This window comes from Anomalospiza imberbis, chromosome 11 (assembly GCF_031753505.1).
Source record: "Anomalospiza imberbis isolate Cuckoo-Finch-1a 21T00152 chromosome 11, ASM3175350v1, whole genome shotgun sequence".
NCBI lineage: Eukaryota > Metazoa > Chordata > Aves > Passeriformes > Viduidae > Anomalospiza > Anomalospiza imberbis.
Genome location: NC_089691.1, coordinates 9,546,429 through 9,569,259, shown reverse-complemented (window position 1 = coordinate 9,569,259; position 22,831 = coordinate 9,546,429). Strand labels below are relative to the sequence as shown.

The following is a 22,831-nucleotide window of genomic DNA, read 5'->3' as shown; positions in this document are numbered from 1 at the left end:
CTTTGGTTCTACTGTTCTTACTAACTACTCAGGATAATTTCCTTCTCCAGAAAAGCACAGTGGCCTGACCTCTATATTCCTTCCTTTTCTTTTTCCTCCTTAGCAATTCTGGAATGAATTAATTTATAGACAGGCTTGATTAAATAAATATTAGCACTTGCACAAAAAAAGTCGTTTGGTATCTTTAGAAGCTTTAAGCATTTTCCAAGTCTTTTCAAAATATCCTGCATTAATCATTTCACAACCTTTCAAATACTCTCTAGGAAGATTTATTTTTCATCCCTAGTTTAAGACTATTGTAGGAGTTTTGGCTTCTCAGGATTCTCAAGTCAGAATCCTAACTTTGAAAAGAAGCTGCCATATCCACTGCTTCCCTTACCAGACAAACTTATCTGAATTAATTTGCCTTATTACACAATATCCTTGCATGAATGACCACAGTTGCTAGCCTGGAATGTATTAAGAGGAAAGCATCTAATGTCCTTTTAGATGTCTTTTAGTATAGTTAAAACACAGAAGAGGAACCAGATAAGGAGATTAGGCAGCTTTCTACAGACCATTGACAAATATACTGTAGATATTGTTAGGAAACTTTGGCAATTTCCTTCTAAATTTTCCTTTTATTACTAGCTTGAGAAAAATAGATAGGTGCTGCATAAACACTGCAAAAATACAAATTCCTGCTGTCTGATTAAAGGCAAAAGGAAAATGAGTAAATGTATATCTGAGTTTAGTTTGCATTCCAAAATTTTAGACCAAAGTCCATCACTTCTAACACCTAATGTTGCTGTTTGCTAGTACAATGTGCACTTACATCAAATAGGGGACTAGAAATTATCCCTTCTAAATACTACCTGCAAAATCAGAGCAGAGTTTGTGTATAGAGCTAGAATAGCATACATACTGCTAGAAATATTCTCAGAAGTTTGAAAGCATAAATCTAATAAAGTATTTCCCTCCACCTATCCTATATCTTTCAAAGACAAATCTAAATCTCAGCAAGGATAGAATTAAACTGGTGACAATGTAAGCTCTGTTCAAATGATTTGAATATTCTGGAAAATAATTCACTGGAATAAACATATTCTGCCACACTCTATGACAGAACTCATGCAAGCCCCATATGCAAATCATTAACCTCATTAAACTGCTAAACTGCCACAAAACAAAAGATACTACAGAACTGTCATTCTTAAAACATTCTTCCATAGAAAATTTCAGTATTATTGCCAACTGGAAAACACAGATAATAACACAGTTAATCAACAGCTTCATTTGTAAGCAAGGGTGTGCTTTTTTTTGGCCAGTGGAATGATGAAATAAAGCAGCTCTTTTCTTACCCTTATTGTACATGTTGGTGGGTACTTGGACGTCACTCAGACTGATGTTCACAGGCAAGTTGTTGAAGTGGTCATTTGGCACCAGAATGAACTCCTTCCCCAGTTCCAGATAGTTTCCTTCTTCATCTCGTTCATTTATGAGCACAGCATTGAAGTATTCATACTGCAACAGAAACCCACATTCCCTACTCAGAATGCACATTCAGCATGACAATGAGGTTTGAATGGTTTAGTATATCTATCAATCCACTGATTAACATCTCCAGCTAGAAGAGTAGAACAAGAAATTTATATCCTCTCTCAGATTCCCTCTATACTCTTCGTATAGGTACATTTATGAAAACAGATTTATCCATACATCTCAAGAAAACCCCATATTGTTTCAGTTCTCTGGCTGCCCTGAAAATATTAAGGACAGTCCAAGAAAAGCTCTAATCATAAACAATGTTTGTCCTATTTTTAATACAAAGCTTTCTAAATTCAAATATTTTTCTGGATGATTACTTAATTATGAATTCTGTTTAGCTTACTTCCACCAGATCAGGAACTGCTGTCAGTGCTGAACTTAGGCCCTGACGAACTAAAAGTGTTTTTACTACTCAGGAGTATTAACTACAGTTGTAGATGCGTACTCAGTGTGTACTCACTGACATTTCCCAAAATTATTTGCTTTATACTGCATTTTAGAAATGCACATCATAGCTGGCTGCCTAAAATACGCATATTTTAATCGGGATGCATAAACTTAATAGTGACTTATTTTGAACAAGAAATAATTGTCTGCCTGTTAAAGATTCCTGAAGACTATTTGGCCTATTTTGTACAGAACTATAACCAGACAAGCAAAAGCAATTTAGATAATTTTTTTGATATCTTTATTACCTAGTTTAACCAGAAATTTTACTAAGCTTTGAAAGCAACAAACAGTACAGCCTGTTTTTTAACCTCTTAAATACCTTAAACCTTGGCAGCACTTTGTGATGTGCTTCCTAATTGGAGGAGGCCAAAGTTTAGTGTCTTTGAAGAATCACATTAATTTAAATATGAGTCCCTGCCCTAATATCCATTTGAGAGTAAATGTATATAATATTTAAACATAAATCTATGTTTATTTGAGGATAAAGTATTCTGTACTATGATATGCAGCAATATACTGTTCTTCTTGAACTGAACTTAAGGTACATATGGAATAATTTCTACAGAAATTCACATATAGACTTGGTGATTTCAAGGATGCAAATTTTATTTACCCATGGCTTTTATAATACTTTGTAAATGGAAGGGAAAATGGACAAATTTCAAATAAGGGTGTCAGAATATACTTGAAATCAACTCTAAACAAGCATTATTTAATTTCATTCTGTGGATTATTTCCTTTTCCAAACAACTTAATTAGTAGGCAACCTCTATAAGTGTCAAGGCTAGCCAACTACTGAAACTGATATATTAAAAAAAAGGAAAAAATAAACCAATTATTTTACAATTAAGGATATTTAGGACTGATTGTTTCTTCAGTTGATTTAGCATTCATTGATTTATTGGTCTGAGTCTGTATTTTCTCTTCGCAGTTCTACCAGTGTATACACAATAATATGATTTATGTTTGGATTTTTTTAAAAAGCAAATTGTAGCATAAAGTAGTCCTTATATTATTGCAGATTATTAATATTTTCCTGTTTAGTTTGGGGGTTTTTCTGTTTGATTGGGATGGGGTCGGGGGGCTTGTTTTTGACTTGTTGAGGGTTTTTTTGCAAGTGAGAAGCCTACAAAAATAGTGTATTTAAGACAGTCCTGCAAGTTCTAAGGATTAAACATCAGGTAATGTATGCAGTTCAAAAATACTACTGAAAAAGATGAGCATTTAAGCAGAGCTGTTATACAATGGCTTCTTTTGGGCTCTTCCTTTCCAAGGAAATTATTGAGTGTGACAGCTGAAAGGTGATAGAAGGAATATTAAAAATTGAAGAAAAAATATGAAAGTAAATCCATCTGGCATTCTGACACTGCATTTGAGATAAAGCCCAAGGCAAAGAGGATAAAGTCCTGTTTGCTGACAACACAAATACTCTACCTAAGCTCTTAGAGAAAATGACTTCAATTTAATATTGTCAATGGAGGTCAGTCTTTGATATAACCTTAACTAGGTGAGTTCTGAGTGCATACCATATAACACACCAGAAAATTATTAGTCTAATAAATAACAAGATAATTATCCATGTTAGGAGGAGACTCAGCTCTGTTGTGACTTGTCCAACAGATGAGTTTACTCCAGCCAAACTTAGAGACCTGCAGGTGAGTGAGGAAATCTCCTTCATGTCAGCTGTTCTATGAATCATTAGAGCTAAAAATCAGCTTTTAAACTTTAGTGCATTTCAATTTGCTCAAGTAAATACATTGGGTTTTTTTGCTTGTACATTCCTTTGCAGTATCTGCATAATTCTGCATGTTTGGTCTGACATTTTGAAAGCCCACAGTGTGTCATAATAATAAGACAAGCAAATAGGAATCTCAGTTTTCAGTTTTATTCCTGTAAAGTTTTCCTAGTGCAAGCCAATATAAAGGGATCAGTGCCCAGCAGAACAAGCACTGGACCTTTCTGCCCCAGCAGGGAGCTGACCATATTTGAGACACCCCAAATAATCCTATTGCTGACAGTCTGCAGAACCCTGGGCTGCTCTGCCATGCCCTGTAATCACAGGAGACAGAGACTTATGGGGCTGTTACAGAACTGATCACAAAATTGCTTTATAGCATCATTCATGCTGCCAGGCAGAAACAAGTTTGTTTTAAAACAAAAGATACCTTCAGCCACAATAAGAAACCATGTGCTGTGTGCTTGCTTAGGATGGCTGCCAAAGATTTATGTTAATTATGACAAAAATTAATTTGTTCAAAACATGGAATAGCAAAACCAGGGAAGTGCAAAGTTTGTGGCCTGCAACGAGAACCACAGGAGTAGGTTGGAGGCGAGAAGTGATCTGCAAGGTAAGAAGGAAACTTCTTCAAAGTTCTCTATTCCAGTTTTGCCACTTATTTTGGCATGATGTCTCAGCTAAACAAGCACCTTGATAACACTGGATACTTGGCTGAAACAAATCTTCAGTAATTTAGATGCAGTATTGAAAAGTATTGCACAAGTCTCACATAATTGCAGTGTTGCACGAGACTGATGTTCTATATTGCCTTTTACATTTATCATTCTGTAAATAGATATCCAGCAATGCCTAAATATTTTATCAAGTATTTGTTAACACTGAAACAGAATGTTTATTTAAACATAAATGTTTACTATTAAACTTAAAAGATATATTATAATGCAAACTGCCATTGCAACTTAGAGAGTATTTGGCACTTTTTATCACTGCATTTTAAAATGAAGTGTTTTGGGTTTTAACAGCATGAAAAAATATAAGCCACAATTTTAGTTTGCTAATTTTTTTTCTAAACTATAGAAATTATTTTTACCAAGACACCAAAAAAGCTCTCATTCACAGAGCAATGAGGACCAGAAAGGTGTAAATGGGAATGATTTGCACTAATGAACCAGCATTAGAGCAATATTTGGATTACACTAATAATTCTTAACTACTCAAGAACCATTTTCACAGTGTTTCTGTAACTTTGCAGCTCATCTAAAGAGAAAGTTAAATGTATCTGAAAGATATTAAATTAAGGAAAGTTTATGGCATTTGCATTGAGCCTCAAAAGGCTAGAGCATCAGAGAAAATGAAGTAGCAGCAAATAACATGGAAAATTAAGGGGAAAGCAAAACCTACCATGAAACAGCAGAGATGGCTAGAAATGCACAGTATTTGAAACATCTACAGTTCCATCAAAACAGCTATTATCATCAGAGTTTAAACAAAAAGGACAAAAAGTTTATTTTCTCAAGACTGACAAATAAGAGACATCTCTAAGGAGAACAGAAAGGTTCATGATATGTGAAAAGCAAAATGAGGAAAGTTATCCATTCTAAGGGAGGCTGTCCTACTAAGAACACATTGGAGACAGCAATCCCCATTCTGGTACTCGAGTTAAAGAAGAGACAAACATCTGAATGCATATCTGTTTCTAAGGCTCAAAAAATCTCTTCTGGCAGTTGTCCACTAAGGAGAATCTATGGTTTCAAGCATATGATTAAAGCTCCTGTGTTCAATAACTTGGTCTGTTTAGCAAGCATAAACGGTTGTAAAAGTAAAGTGCCTCATTCAATAAAAATTTCTGAATTTTAAAAAGCTTTTATGTTTGAGAAAACAGCGTCTCTTGTTTTAAGAGACAATCTTTATAATTTCCAATTATTCTCTGAAGGTTCCTTCTTGCACCTCTGTAGGAACATCCAGCACTTTCCCCCCCTCTTTTTTATGTCTTTATTCAGCAGCAAGGTGCAAAAAACATCTGGGATTTGAAAAGTTGTCATCAGTTCCACTTTAATTATGGAAGTAGTACAGAAACATTACTTACATCCTTGAAAAAACAACTGATCTGTTTTCTACCCAATCAAATTAAGATGACTTTCCCCCAGGCTATACGTTCCTTCCCAATATGATACCCTATTAAAATTTCCATAAAAGAGGATAAATAAATAATACTTCATTATAGTATAAAATCTATTATAGCAGTAAATTGACAAAACATCAAGGTCTCAGACTTGTAAGGATTAACTGATTCGCTGAAAGTACAAAGTTATTATAATGGCTATTTTAAATCATCCATTAAAGTTAAAAAACATCACTTTAGGTCACAAGTTTCAGATGAAGCCTTCTTTTCCTTTACAGATAAATAACTTCAAAAATATTTACTTTTACATGCAAAAGTTCTCAAGAGTTTCTTCTTTGTCACCAGACTGAACAAAAACTCTTTGGTCACTAAAATTTAGTTAATAAAACAAGGAAGGAGAAAACTTTTATGCAACAGGCTTTTAGTTTAATATTTTGGACACCTTGACAAGCCTTAATGGATATCTATCATTTTTTTTAGAAGAGCAAATATTCAGTGTGCTCATTTTCATACACATAAGAAACCTCTAAGGAATTTTTTCTGCTAAAGACCAAAACAAATCCCTACTCTGGTGACATCATAATTTTTCCCATCTCCCAGTGTGTGTAGGTTAAAAAGATTCCAGTTGCATGGAATAGTGAGTTTAGAGCCAGGGATCATGACCATAGAGATGCAGCAAACCATGGAATAAATGTAATGACAATTTCTAGAGCAATGTTAAACAAGACTTTCATGACTTAAGTGAATCATCTTGCAACCAGAACACAATAATTGTAGAGTCTGTGCATTTGTGGAGGTTGAGTATTTCAAACACACAGAATTCCCCCAATCCCAGAGAGCCTGCAACCCAGTCAATGACCAGGCAAAGCCTGCAGTCAGTCACTGTCCAACACTGGGACAGGGTGGAAAGGCAAAAAACCCCACCCTGGCAAATCTAGCAGTATGGCAGTGTGGCCTTTGCTAAGGCTTATCATCTCCTGCACACACTGCTGGGTGAGCAGGACAGGAACCCTTCTGGGGCTGGGGCAGCCCCTCCTCAGCTCCCTCCTGCGCTTCCCACCTTGGCCTCAGCACAGGCAGGGCTCCCTGGGCTCTGCACTGCAGCTGAGGATGCTTCTTCCCATTCCTGATGAACATGGACAAGGGCTCTACATTTATTGCTCCAACTCAGAAAAAGACCATTAGAAGTGGCTCGATTGTCTTACTAATAATCATGAGAGGCTTGTCGGGCTTTATTTAAACAATACTTTGGAAGCAGCAGCAATTAGCCTAAAACCTGTCATTCCAAAAGGACAAATTTTGTAAGATCAAAGAAAACAAGGGAAGACTAATAGGTACTTCTGAAGGCTTTAGGATGCTAAAACATTTTTGAACACACTTGTATCAAGCTTACAATTACATCCAGCCTGCAGTAGGGTTGATCTTCCCTTTTCAAACAAGGAAAAACAAGATAAAAGGTTACACCTCAAGCCATTATTAGATTAATAATATTTTCAGAGCATTAAAAACCTTCACTATGTCTCATTTTATTTTTAGGTTAGAAGTAGCCTCTCACTGACAGAGGTGCAGCCAAATCACAGATGCAGAATATTTAGATTAAGCAAAACACATACCAACAGGTTGTGAGGGTGTCTTTCTTCTGAATTCCACTAACTCAAATATTCCCCAAACCAGTTTTATGGGGCTGACCTTTTGAAACAAATTATACCATATGTGTGTACCCTTACAGATGCAAAAAAAACCTGCAAGATTTTAATTCATTTTAATACCATTTTTATTACTAGCTAGAACCACAGGATTTCTTCATTTCTCTTGAAAGCCCTACAGCTAATACCAAGCTAATGAACAAGCAGGATCAACAACTTCTGCAAAATAATTCTGTAAAAGAGAAGAGCAAAATGGCAGACTTGCTTCAAAATCAAAGCACTAATATATTCTGATGTTTTTCATTTTACCATGAGGTAACCAGTGAATGGTGCTCAATATAGAACATTAAAAAAATACCATCCATACAGTTTAAAACGTGCTATAGAGATAGAAAAGCAAACTATTTCACAAACAGATAAGATGAAAACTTTTAAAGTGAAATCAGTGTCATTCTGTGCATATTCAGCTCCTCTGACACATTCAGGTTGATGACAACCTCAAGGCTGCTTCCAATTATTGGCAGGGACATTATGTGACTTCTCTGTGCCTTTCTACAGTCACATGCCCTAAGTGCCTCATTCCAACTTCCAAGCAGGAAGAAAAAAATATTTCTCCAGCTCTGCATCTTCTCTGTCTCCCATGAGAAGCAACTTTAACCCAGACTCCTCAGTGTAAAGCACGCATGTGTTGCTGCTCTGGGCTCAGCAAGGGCTGTGCAGCCTCCCCAGCACAGCATGCTCAGGGACAGGACACCCTACCTATAACCTTGTGCTGGGCTGGGGGTTTATAACTGCTCCCAAAAATACAGAAAGTAACAAGCAGTTCTTACCCAGCAGTCAACATTTGAACACTAACCGTAGCCCTGAATGATGAATTAAAGATGTACTTTACGAGATTTATTTTTTTCAGACCAACAGGGGATAATCAAAATAATTAAACAGTGAAGAACTATAACAGAACAGAATTTCATGGTGCTCACCACAATCCCATCTTTGTTTTGTTACTTCCAACCACCCACCAACACACAGGAGGTTAAATTAATATTATTGACTACAAAAAGGAAAGCAAAAGAACACGTGCAACATTTTTGAATTTATTTGGGGGTAAAGTGAGAGATGAGATGTTGAGCAACTGAACATATACAAATCCTCTTCAAATGATTAATGACTCTCTCAAGCAATATAGAAATTTGGTCAGCTAAGCCCACAGTTGAAATAACAAAATCATGACGATGAGTTAATTTAATAAAAGAAACACATGTCTCTAGAGTAAAGGGGGAAGGACAATGGCATCTATTTTATTCATAAAATAAGTTTGAAGTGTTTAAAATCATCTCACAGGGCATCACAGAGTGTGCACATCTCTGATTCTTTACAATTTTGCTTTGTACTGATAGTATGAATAAAAGCTTAAAAAAGATGCAAAGAAAATACCTTTTCCTGTCACACACTAAGTTTTTTCTTGACTCCATTCAGCAAGTGTGAGTCCTAGATACAGAAATTCAGAATCCACATAAACCAGCTGAGGCAGGCTTACATCAAATATGAGTTTTTATTTGCCCTAGGGAGAGAGCTGGGAGACAAGGGAGGTTGGAAAGAGGGGCAAGTTAAAAACCTGGATATTAAAAAATATCTGTGTAGGTAAAATGAACATCTGCACACTATTCCCATCCCGAACTCTTGAGAATAGGTGAGTGGTAGAGCCCAAGAGTTAAGTTTGTGAAATGCAAAAACAGTCTCTTTTATGTTTTCAACTTCTAACCATTTTTCACATCAAGCAAAGACAGGCCAACAATGATAAATATAAGAGCAGCAATAGAAGAACCCATTACATAAACTGAATTTGTCAGAGCAACATCATGAAACTATCTGGAGTCTGGACAACTATTTCTTCACTATATTAAATTCTCAGATATTCACAGAACAATTTACTGGGATACTCACTGAGCTGTGGACTGTGTTACTTTTGGAATCCTACACAAAACTTCAGAGTTATGGTCAAGCCAGAGCACAGGGGGACACTGTGAATGCAACTGAAGAAACAAGTGAGATTTTCAGATACACTACCACCATTTCCATGTTCCAGCTCTAGCTCGTGTGGCAATTTTAACTATTCTAAATTAAAACAGATAAACACTTCCAGAAAAGCTGATCAGGCAAATTAAGTCAACCAGAGGCAAATGTCTAGTTTGGAATCCATTTGGGGAGTGGGATAACTGGTACTTTTATGAATCATCTACCCCACAATCCAGCTTGCTGTTCTGTCTTGTTTACAATCATTAGGAGTTTAGGTTCAAGAAGCAAGAGAGATAACATCTCCCAAAGACTCTGAAGAATCCAAGAAATATTCCTAAGATGGGCTTTGCATGAAACATCTGCTGAGAGCTGAGGATGTCCCCAGCAGACAGGGGCAGCCCAGACTGGGTACATCTCGTATTTGTGCATTTCCCTCAGCTCAGCAGGAAAGATCACACACACAGAGGCCTCTTAGCCATCTAAACAGTTTAAAAAACATTTTTTAGCTCTCTCTAGTTACTCTCTCTAAATATCCTAGTTTCCTATTTCACTGCTCCTTCCTGTCTCTCTGGTAAAGGATAAATTGAAAATAACAAGAGAAAATACAGTATCATTCAGTCACAAATGAGTCTGAAGAGCTCATCTAACAAAAACCATGAAGAAGACCTCATTCCTACCAGATGTTTATCTGAGATCCTGCATCTTTTGTTCAGAAGATCATCTGAACAATGACATTTTTAAGGGCAAATAGCATTTTTTTCTTAATTCTTACTATCTTCTTAATGGAAATGATGATATACAGATATATAAATTCCACTGTATTTGTCTACATTGAAGGAGAAGAGCTGAAAAAAATATAAATTTGTTAATTATACTTGACAGGAAAATCCTCCATTGCCTTTAAATATTTATTGTAGAAATAAAGACTAGTGCTAATATAATATACTCCCTTATAAAAAAGATTTATCAGTTTTGAATATGTTGGGTCTGAGCTTATTGCCACAGCTAAAACAGTATTCATAAAAATATAAACATATTTACTGTTTATAATGGTTATTTGCATTGATAACTGCTACATTTAATGTCTTTTACTCCCATACTTGCTTCATTTTAAGTCTGTGACAAAATGTACCTGTATTGCCAATAGCTTTTCCAGGTCATAAGTCATTTATAACCACTGCAATTCAGTGTCATCCTGAACAAAAGGCTTAGCCAACAGGAAAAGGTATTTGGAATAATGAGAAATTTGTGAAGCTGACCCAGAGGTTATTAATTCAGGCTTCCTGGACATAAGTTTACTGCACAGATGACTTACTCTGTGTAGATTCCAAGGGAGAAATTACAGTAGATATTGTTACAAAAGCCTCCAACTGCCAGAAAAAAGATCCTCCCTCCTAAATAAGGTGCCATGAAAGCACTTCATTAAGCAATAGCTTGTCGTTAGCTGTTTTTTTGAAATAATATATGGCACGACTGGACCACACAGGCATCTGAGCAACAATACCTACAACATATCATGGAGAAGCCCTGAAATGTAACACACATCTCAGCCATTTACTGATCTGTAGTTTAAACAAACATAGAGACCCAAAACAGACTTAGAAACTTCAGTGACATAAATATTTTTAAAGACAGAAAGGCTTATGCTAATGGATACCATTCAAAATGCCTAATGTAACACACATCATCCAGAAACAGAAATGTGCCATGAATAAATCCTCAGCAAACATTCAGGTACTCAGAGCACAAATATGAGCTTAGTTTTACCTGAGCTATATGCTGACACCGAAATTTTGCAGGGTTTGTTTATAGTAAAGCTGATTGGAAATAATGAAATGTCATCCCTGAAATATCTCTAATTCCCATTCCGAATATTACTGAATTTAGAAAGAATTTTACAACAGGAAGACTTATTATTAATACAAGATTATTTTCTAATCAGAAGAATGTCTTTACTCATATATATCCTGTACTTTAACTGCTTTACAAATCACTTGCATATTTGTCAGCATCTTGGGTTCAGTTAGACAGTGACAAGCCATAAATACTTGAAGGAAATGAGACACATTTGATTTAAAAAGGCTTCTCATCTCTGTTACAGCTATGCAGAGACTTTGATGTGAATGGTGGGTGCTGCAGCTGAAAACAATAGCTGTCCATTTATCTTGGAGCATATACATGACTAAGAGGCTAACCTGATACAATACCACTTTTATGTACAAAAGAATTAGGAGGGTTTGCATCTGCACATTTTAATACCCACTCCCCAAATCCTGTGTATGACTGTGCCAGAAAAGGTGAAATAAGCCTGCTTTTTAGTGCTTCTCTGTAGCAGTTGTTCTGTCAGAGTGCAGCTCTCAGGCACTCCTGTGAGCAGTGGCCCAAGAGCAAATCACCTGCCTGCTCTGCACTAAGGACATTTAAAAAGAGATCAGAGTGCTCAGGGTTCATGACCCACGCACAACACTGGCATCATCCAAACAAAGCTCAGATGTTAAGTTGGGGTTTCTCCTACCTGAGCCTCACAGTAATTACTGAAAGGCAGGACTCAGGCAAATACTAACAAATAACAAAAAAGAAAAGAGCCCTGAAAATACAGCCAGCTTTACAGTTCTCCATGGAAAGCAGCAAGATTAGTTCACCGATTGTTTTGCCAGTTAGCTCTGATATTCTTGTTTCTCAAACCTTTAGAGCATTTCCAAAGACAGTCTTTGTGCACCTCATCACACTGGGCAGATCTGCTGAAGTGTTGCAAGATGACAGGTGAGGAGATTCACCCTTCGTATTTTCTTATTCTATTTATTCTTTGTTTCTTTCTACTTTTCTTCAATCTAGTTTATAACAAATACAGAGGAAACTGAAGCAGTAAGTGTATCACCAGGCTGCTAGAAGTAAAAAATCAGATAAAAATGAGAAACTTCTTACTTTCCACCAGCCTCATTGGAGTCTTACTAATTGTGTCTCTGCCATTAACTGCAATTTAGTAGGTTAATGAAGTTGGGAAATTTTAATCTTTTTTCTGAAACTCAAATTTTTCCTCCCACTTGAATTTATCCTCTCCCCAAAAGCAAATTCTTTTACTTCAAATCAGAAAATCAAGCTTATCTACTTATTTCTGCAACAAAATCTTGCTGAAACTTATTCAATTTTTCATTAGAAATTCTTTAATCACTTTGTTAAAAGTGCAGGGGGAAAAAAACCCACCAAAAATCAGCATTATATATATCTCATGAGAGAGATCAGTCTTGATTCCTGAGCTACAAGATGTGAATTATCACACTTGCCATACCTGCAGAACTGAAACTGCCTGATGAAAAATTCCTACAGCATTACCTGCCCCTCAGAGCATCGCTGATACTTCTGTGCCCTCAGATGCTCTGTCTGATGTATCCCACCTGAAGAGCACAGAGCAGCACTCCAGAATCCCTGTCCAGCTCCCCACAGGCCACACTGACACAGAGCAGTTCAATCTGCCCACACCTTCCCCTCCTGATCCCAGCACTTCAGCTCCCTAACAGGTTCCCTTTGGATGAAACCTTCCCACAGTGTCTAAATCCAGGCAAGAGCAACCCTAGCAACATGAAGAATTTAACTCTCTCAGATTTACCTCCTGAAATAATTTCAGCTCTGTAGTCAGGCCACGCTTCTATTTTCAACAGCAACAAAACAATTACACCTGCCTGCATCTCAAAGCCTGGAGAAAACTCTTCATTTGACCTCATGGTTACAGGCAAGATAATCAGGGCATCATTAATTCAGAATGATTAGACAGTTTCCTAACACGCTGTTAGTATGTATGAATTTGTCCCACTTGTGTGGATCCAGATTTTTTAGCATCCCAGAATAGCTAAAAAACCCCAACCTTACGTTTTACATTTTCTACCAAGCCAATAGCTGAAGCATCACCATGAGTCACAGAGGCTGAGTAGCTGGGGACAATCATGTGTTGAAATTATAAACGTCAAAAGGCTGTGATTCACTGAAATCAAGCGCCTGGGTTTAATTTATTTATATTAAGCTTCCACATTTCTGAGACATGGTTTCACCCAACTGCTTCCCTAGGAGTGTAAATCACCATCAAAGTACAGAAGAGTAAATCTGCAGAACATAACCGGGTTTGAATGTGACGCACAGCAAACAGTTGCAAAAGCACATGTAGGGATTCACTGTTAGAGCTGCTCCAGTCTTGGAAACATCTCCACATTTTTCCACAGTTTATGCAGGAATTCAGAATGTTGCAAGTATATAATTAGTATTAGATGTGATTAATTCATAGTGTGGGAAAATACAGAAAGAACTGAAATAGAGCTTTGTGAATCTTCTTTCTCTCCACCCAAACTGCAATCAAGCATATGTCTATTGACTCTCTGAACATACTGCCAGAACCCAATTTTGGAGCTGGCATTTTTCTTCTCTGGCTGTAATAGTGAATGTTTCATTTTTCAATGTCACACTATTTACCATGCACATATTTTAGTCATATCATTTCACAGTATGGTTCTGGGGCTGGTTGGCTCACAGCTTCTTCATACCTTTTTCCTTCATTCTCTTTTCTTTCTCACCAGAGTGTTTGCCAACTCTTACCTGTCTATATTTGTAAAATAAGAACAAGCTATTATCAGTCCTTTGAAAGGCACATAGTACAGACTTCTAGGAAAGAAAAATCTGCAGGTTCCATCTGCATGGTTTGAGAAGAATCAGTTTTGATTTCTGCTCTGGCTCACTCTGGATTTTGCACTCAGCTATGCATCAGGATCAGAGCTTCCAAGTTTACTTGTAATGCTGAAAACATGAAACCCAAACCATTTTAGAGTTTGATACACAACAATAAATCAATCCTCAGACTACTGCCATGAGGCTCAAATTTGCTTGAGGAGTTCTGTGAACCTTAGCAAAAATCTCATGGAAATTTAGCTTTTAATGATAGCTGAAGTCCATCAGTGCTTGGCATGGTTCCACAAGTTCTAACATAAGGTTTGGAAAGGGCTGGCAAGCACAGTCCTTCGGTGGTGTTTACTTACCTGCAATCAGCAAGAATACATTCCTAATGGATGCTCAGTTTCTGAATTTGGTGTGTATTTCACCATGCTAAAATTACATTTAAGTGAAAGCAAGATGACAGAGGAAAAAAGTGATATAGGGAATAAGGCATGGGAAAAGGAATTATTACTTTAGTTCTTCTCTGCCCAAAATTCCACATGCCTCCTGAAAAGATAAGTGAAATGGAAAAAATAAATGCCTGGGTGACTTAAATATTTAATTCTCATTCTCAAACCTTACATTAGGCTTTAAATCTGGTGTGACCTCTGCTGTGATTAAGTACAACTATGCTGTACAGCACAAGCCAGGGCCGCCACTCTCTTAATACAGACTGAAAAAAGTGAGCTGGAAGCTGTTATTACCTTGCCTACACAGTACTGTGCCCAAGTTAATTAGAATTACTATCAGGAGACCCTATGACCTCGGAGACAGCCTTATCCTTCACAGATCACCTGCTATCAAAACCCCAGCCAAAAGCTTCCTCATGGCCCTGGGGCTGACCACACAGACCACAAAGGATGTCGGAGAAACCCTGGATTCCGTTTTTTTTTATCATGTTACCCAACAGTAAGTTACAAGGCTCCCTTAAAAGTGTCCTGAGCTACCCATCTCTTGCTGTGATTTCCTAAAAAGAAGGATTCCATACATTGAAAACAGAAAAAAACATGAATAAGCAAATTATATTGTAAATGACATATCATAACACGAAAAGTGCTCATAATGCATTTCTCATTCTAATCATAACTTCCTACTCTGTTAATAACTATCATTATGTTGATTTTAATATAAATTCTCCCTAATCCCTTTCTATCAAGGTTATTACTTTTGTCAGCTAAAAAGCATTGATTATATCCATAAGCTCATTGATTATTATGTTGTTGCCATTCTGTAGTAACTATTTTTTAACAAGATTCAACATATGTAGGGGTGTAAAAACTGAAAATAAAACCTCTCTCTTAACCACACTTTATATTTTTAGTCCATATTTATCTGGCACTTATTGGCCTCCAAGTTATATACCTACACTAACAGGGGAATAAACCTCCTTGTCCCAGTATTTACTCAAAAAAAACCCCATCATGTACTCTCTCTTCTCTTAAATTCAGTGGGTTTTTTCTTTTTCAGTTTTATTTATAAAAGGTTATGCTTACTGCAAATTCTGTCCTGGAACAGACTTTATTAGATTAAAACTAATTTCCTTCAAAATGTCTGCCCTTCTAGATCTGAGGAAAGCATCCTGACTTAATATTGGAAGAGAAGGGAAAAAGCCCTAGTTAATTAGGGGAAAAAATATGCACAGAGCCCCCACCATGACAACAGACATCCTTTCATCCCTGTATGGCACACTCTGCGGCTCCCTACCAGCTGTGTCCAAGGTTTCCCAGGAGGAACACCCCAGTGCTGGCTGCAGATCCAGCTGCAAGCCCACCAAGCCAGCCCTGCCCTGCAGGCAGCTCCTTCTGCTCCCAGCCCGTGCCTGCACTTCTCCAGACTGCAAGCAATATTGCAGGAGTTGGGGTGCAGCTCCAGGATTGGAAGCCCTGTACCTGAGTTGCCCCTCCTCCTTTTAGTTACCCCAAAAGTGGAACAAGCAAGGTCATTTATCGCCAAGCAAGACATTTCCTGACACCCGCAACTTGTCCACATCAGGGTGAGGAGACATCACCTGAAGACCACCACACTTTGTTGTTTTAGTGACAACAGCAGGTGTAAGAGGCATGCTGTCCTTGTGCCCCAGCTGCTGGGGGAGGAGAGGATGGACACTGTGAGGGGGACATGGGAGATGGACACTTCTCAGGAAGCACAGGGGGTGAGATGGATGTGGCGTGAGGGAGCTGCTGTGGAGTCAGAGGGTGTGTGTCTGTCCCAGGAGCTGCTGATGCTGCAGATGGTGGTTGTGAGCAAAACTGGCATCTGCAAACCCTTGACATGGAGCTCTCCAAGCAAGGGCATGGAATTACTCTTGACAAATAGAACTGCCAGCCATTGTCCCTTGGGAGAAGGCAACTCAACACTTGCCCCCATTTCTGTGAGCCAATAGAGCTCTGTGAGGATTTCTGTTCCCCAGATACACCATGTGAGGACATGCTTCAGAAAAGCTGATACAGAGTCTCTTTTCACCACCAACACTTAAATATTCATAGGAAAGGGAAGTAATGGGGAGCTTATTGGGAAGAGATTACCAAGGAAAGATCTGATAGTAGAGGAGAACGGCACTACAGAGTGACCTTTCATAAATAACTGCTATGATCCCCAGCGAGTTAATGAAATTACAGACTAATTTAACCACATCCCTAAACTTGCCCCTCAACAATTGCATGGTCAAGACATTGTATACAAACAGAGAGGTCAGCCTTTGCTAATGACCACAAAAAGCTTCCTCAGTGCAGCAGTGCAGACAGGCTGCAGTTACAGACTCAGGCGCTGAGTCACGGACTATACCCTTCCCTACATGTGCAAGGCATTAAGTGTTCATCACAGAAACTTAAATAAATTAAATCATTCCATTGCAAATGACAAAAAGGGAACTTTCAAGTTGCACAGTTATTATTCAGAGATATGGAAGCAATAAAGTTAAGGTTCCACAGGCAACCTTAGCTGTGGACTTTGGTCTGCATGCAGTGTGGTTGTTAATTCTACAAACCACTAATAGTTCTGGGTTTTTTCTCAAAAAGAAGAGAATAATGGTTTTTATTGGCATATAGTCTATCAACTCTCAATAAAGGTAGCTCTACTGTATTTAAATAATCCTTTTTACTGACATATTTTTATGCACTAACATCTTTTCCCTCTATTCTCACATTTGACGTTCCAAAATCACATTTCTCTCCACAGAGTTCTAACAACCCTCACGTCTAAGAAACCAAGCAGGGTACAAAAGGTTTTCTCCATGGATCTCTCTGCATTTTTGTATTAACTCACAGCATTCCACATGTGCAAGAAAATGCTCAGATAAATCTAAATCTAACTTAATGAATGTGCAGGAGGTCTCTATATGCCTCTAATCTTTCATCATTATTCAGCCATGTTATTCACAAGCTTTTGCAGGTTACCTACAAAATATGTACTGTCTATCATTCAAGCAAGTGACTTCTTCAGCTCTGGCTGCCATACAGGTTGCTTGCAGTCCACAGAAGTCATATATACATTAAAAACTGAAGAAGAGCATTTGATTCTGTATGGAAAACAGTATTAAAATCACAAGGTCTATATCAAATTCACACAAACAAGACAACAACTTCAGTCTTGCCAGCAAAAGAAATTTAAGTTTACTATTGTGCAGATAGAACATTATAATTTTGTTATGTTGAAGTTTGCAGGGATTGCTTTATTTTTAAAATTTTTCCTCTATTGCCTTAAATAACCTGAACATTTTTACATTTATTCTTCCTCAACTACCTGGCTTAGAATACCCTGAAAATTGGGGAATCTACAGTGAGGCAACTTTCTCAGAAATGCCATGACAAATGTAGTAAAAAGGTTATCAATGGTAAAATCTCAATATACAACAAGTTCAAGAGCTTCCTACTGTATCTGGTATAGAAAAAAAAATGCAAAGGTGAAGTTCTTTGGAGAATTTTTTAGAAAATTAGATTTAGAGGTTCTTACACCATAAGTGGTAGCGAAATCAATCAAACAGAGATGAATACTTATGTCAGAATTTTGGGAATCCCACCCAAAGAGAAAAATGAGATAGAGCACAACACATCTATGCACGAGTCCAGCAACAAAAATATTGTCTAGGAATAGCGCTGAAATATTTATAAACAAGTGCAGCATTACAGTGGAGGAAAGGAAAACTATAAACAACAGGGTCATACTGTAAGTTTAATTAAGATAAAAAAAAACAAAAGGCAAAATATCTGAAATACCAAAGGAACATCTTTAAAGGGACTTTAGGGGTGGAGGGCAAAGTTGGGTTTTTTAAACAGCCATAAATACTCTTAGACTTGTACTGGGATGAGACAAGAGTGGCATCTAGTGGCTCCCAGCGTTGCGGTGCTTCTTCCCATTGCAGAACTGGGACAGGGCCAGAGCCGCCTTCCTGCCGTGCCCATTGCCGCTCTGGGCTGTGACTGTGTCTGGGGAGTGCTCCTTAGCAAAGCTGGGGAATGGGCGTGGGAGGAGGTGAACAAGTTCAGGAAGACAGTAAAGAGATTTCATTCTCGGTTTATGGGTGCTTTGTTAGGATCTTTGCTTAGAGGCAAGTAGGTGGGATTTTTGTTCTAATCTGGCAGGAATAAATTGTACACTTTTTAAGAACGTGTTCAGTAAAGCTGTAGGACTAATATGATTTGTTCTTCATGTGTGCTTGTTTACTTACACCTGACTTCCAACTATATTAACAGAGCATATTCATACCTTGCGTACACATTTGACTATATTTTCCAAAATGTACTTAACACTCTCATGAGTTACATATTTTTAACATGAAAATATTGGAAAAAAGTTCCCCAATTGAAAATTTTGGAATTTCCTTATGAGAGTAGACAGTGCATTTGCAGGAACATATTTCCAGAGGATCATTCATATCCCCTGGGGGAAGCTCTCTTGCCTCAGAAAAGGGTACAGTATTATGGCATTAGGGAGACTTGATGAGTTTTTGATCCAGGTTCCATTTTAATTACGTATTATTAATCATTTTGCAGTTGGAAAATCCTCCATTGTCTATGTATAACTAATTAGGAACTCATGTTTCTTAAATTAAAGAAATGTGTAGAGGTTTCTTTTGCAATGTGGGGTTGAGCTGAGAATACATTGCACTAGAGCATAAATTTTCCTTCACAGTCCAAAAACTGTTCCTCTACAACACAAATATACAGGAAATTAAATTGTGTATTATATTCCAAAACTGCTGTGAGACGCTACAAACATTCAAATATCACCACTGAAAAGGCCATTTATGTAACCTCATCTGCTTTGCATTTGCCATTCTTATCTCTTTGAAATGGTTTTCTGATAGTAAAAATAATTTCTCTATTAATCTCTGCACAGAGTAACCACACAAGCATAAGTATATATTAATTGATATTAGGGTTTATGACTTGGATGCCAATGACTGAACATTACAAATGCTGCTATTACTATCAGCAGAACAGCATGCAAGGAGGATTTGAACTGTAATCAGTGTCAGACACAAAGCCATTAAACTAATATTTAATGTATATTAAACAGAATCCAAGTGTTGAATGTTAATACATATATATACAGTGATGTAATTTAAAACATGACAAAATGCATGTAGCAGAGAATAGACCAAAAAATCTTTGTGGTGGCAATTCGTTGCATTTGAGCTCAACTTACCCAAGTGTCTATTTATTTCAGAAGTGACTTTCTTTTTTTAGTTTTCAGAATTTAAAGTGAAATTTAAAGCTAAAATTTCATTTTTAAAACTGAGATACAACATTAATCTGTAATACTCAGATTATTAAAAAAATCTGATTATTATCAGATTTTTGGAAAGTATTTTGATTCTGCCAGACATTGACATTCACTAAGTCCAAACAGTTTTAAAAGTTATTTTTTTCCTCTGAATTTTGGTTAAGAATGGTCACTGGCTTAATATGGCCCATGCTATGAGAAAGCTTAAATTTAAATTCCTGGAAAATAAAGAATTTTAATAATATAGCTGCTGACTCACAACACAATAAATGAGATTTGTTGGCGCAACTTGCCAGAATTGCAAGCTTTAAGTACCATCCTCTTCTCAGTAAAGAAAATTAAAAATCAAGGCAAAAGCAAAGCCTCAGTCAGTACTTATCTGACTACACTGTGTTCTTCTATCCAGTGTTTTGAAGATACATCAATGATTGTACATTATTGTAAAGTTCTAGCTATTAAGTTTCCACATTCTATAATTATCGAGAAGAAAACAGCTCTGTGGCTTTTTGCAGCACCTTCAAAATGCCACATTTAAATTAGCTTCTCAAAATTTGTTTTCCCACGTAGGCCAGCTCTGTGTGCTGGATCACTCACCAGAACTCCCCTGTGACCTTTCAGTTAGGACAGGCCAAATGCCCAGGGGCTGCCGTGTGGCTAAGTGAGAACAGACCTGCACCATTGACTTGCGTGAGCAAAGAGCAGGAGTGTGAGCCACAGAGCTGACTCAGCTGTGCTCACTGCCCTTGCACTGCACACACCATCCCATGCAGGCACACAAAGCAATCCCTGCTCTCGAGTTTTCCACCTAAACACGAGGGAGGAGATTTATACCATCAGCGGACATCCATAAATAATTAGGTAATACCAATCAGGAAGATAAGCAACACCTTCACATCATCAAACACCTTATTCACCATCAAGGGTTTGTGGGGGTGGCAGTGGGAGGGAGCAGCAGTGGACCACTTGTTGAAAAAGTACAATCAAAAAGAAAAGAATGTAATTAGCAAAATATCGGTGCTGGGATCCCCATCGTGGGAAGAATGATGATGCACAGAACCCCATGATATCAGAAGGCTAATTAATTACTTCATTAGACTATATTACACTAAAACTATATGACACTATGTTACACTAACAAGAACTATCACTAACTAACTCGAAAACCCGTGACTCCCTCTGCCGAGAGTCCTGACACGGCTGTGACCTAACTGGTCAATCAATCCAAAACACCATCATCAGAGTCCAATCAAGCAGTATCCTTGGGTAAACAATCTCCATAACACAATGCACAACAACGAGCAGCAGCAAGTGAGATAAGAATTGTTTTGATCATTCTTTTCTCTGCTTCTCTCACAGCTTCTCTCAGGAAAAATTCTGAGACAGCTAGGTCTCTCTCTGTTCAGAGGACATGTGAATACCACAAGCAAAACATTGCAAAATAAAAACAGCCAGGTCCCATCTGTAATTGCCCATGAAACCCAGAGAAGTGATGGTAGTGCTCCCCAGCAGTGCTTCCTTTTCCAGAGCTGGGGGAACTGACCATCTGCAGATTTGTGCAGAACCTGCCCTGGATGTGTGAATGGCCACTTCTCCTGAAGTGGTGGAGACATGGTTTTAGTTAATGCAGGACATTTCAACCGGTAAAATCAATTGTATATCAATATACATTCTGGTATCTCAGCAGTTACTGTTCAGCGTGTAGGGTAACAATAATGGAAAACAGAACTTGCCATTATGTGTCATTAAAGTATAATCAATTACAGGAATCTGTTAGTGCTTTCCTTCAGAGACTCAATCACGAGGAAACACAATCTACTTAAATGCGCAGATAACAAACGGAAATGATATTTAAAACAAGGTGACTGGGTTGAAAACATTTTTAAAGATAAACTTTAACAGACTTCCTGACCTCATTTTATTAATGCAAAAATCAAAATAGACAAAAATGCTGGCTTTATATTCCAAGAATGGAATATGAAAGTTCCTATTAAATCTGGGCCTGGAGCATGTATTTTCCAGCCAATGTGCTGCATTTGCTGTATTCATCATTATATGTTTGTGTGTATATACAATGATGTCACTGTTTATGGCACTGGAAAGTCCAAATCAGAAAACACAGATTTTATACTGTCCTTCTGGAGTTCCCTCACACATGGGCTGAAGGCAACACTCCCCAAATTCACCAGTCAATGTCAGGGCTTATCTGGAGAACGGAGCAGAGGTGCCTGCACATGGCAGAGCGCTCCCAGGGAGCCAGCAACCACGGCAAGAGTGAGGAAAGCAGCACATCCTCGGCTGAGGAGGATTTGTCACTGCAGAAATGCTTTAGCACTCAGAACAGCTGAGCTGCAGTCTGAAGAGTAAGGGCAAGGCAGCAAATGAAGCAGCTTTGGATCCCATACCCTTGCTATCTCCTCCTGTCTCACTCTTGATTTATCTCAGCACACCAGGGGCTCTCCTGGCTTACACAGGTAAGTCACCAAGCTAAAATAAAATGGGATCCACCAAATTGGCCTTGACAATAATCCCACCTCTCAGTTTTATCTTCTCACATACAGAGGGAAAACAGGAAGATGAGGTGAAAAGATGAGATGTTGTTCTACTTCTCCACAAGCCCAGCAACCTCTGCTCAAGAGGAACACTGGTGCTGCCTGAATGTAGAAAGGTCAAGAACTGGGAATTATTTGGAAGAAATACACAGCAAAGTATATACCAAGGAATTACATTTAAGAAAAAATTATCTATGGGGTTAATTGTGGATATTCTTAGGGTTGCTATTTTAAGGAGTTCAGTGCAGAACTTAGATTAAAAATTAAAAAAAATTTGGGATTCAAGTGGTTTTATAGTACATGGCACACATTCTAATTCTCCGAATTTCAATTAATCTTTAAGAGATTTCTCATTCTATAA

General features: G+C 37.7%; 1 protein-coding gene across 3 annotated transcripts in view; it reads right to left on the bottom strand.

The window, feature by feature from the left end:
- The window catches only part of CACNA2D3 (calcium voltage-gated channel auxiliary subunit alpha2delta 3), a 390,394-nt gene that overhangs the window by 234,760 nt on the left and 132,803 nt on the right, over positions 1–22,831 (bottom strand). For all 3 annotated transcript variants that reach the window (XR_011003009.1, XM_068201787.1, XM_068201786.1), the window contains exon 5: positions 1,341–1,503. Coding sequence is in view for 2 of the 3 variants with exons in the window: in XM_068201787.1 (XP_068057888.1) it covers positions 1,341–1,503 (163 nt within the window). In the remaining variant the exon portion in view is untranslated. The remainder of the gene's footprint in view (positions 1–1,340; positions 1,504–22,831) is intronic.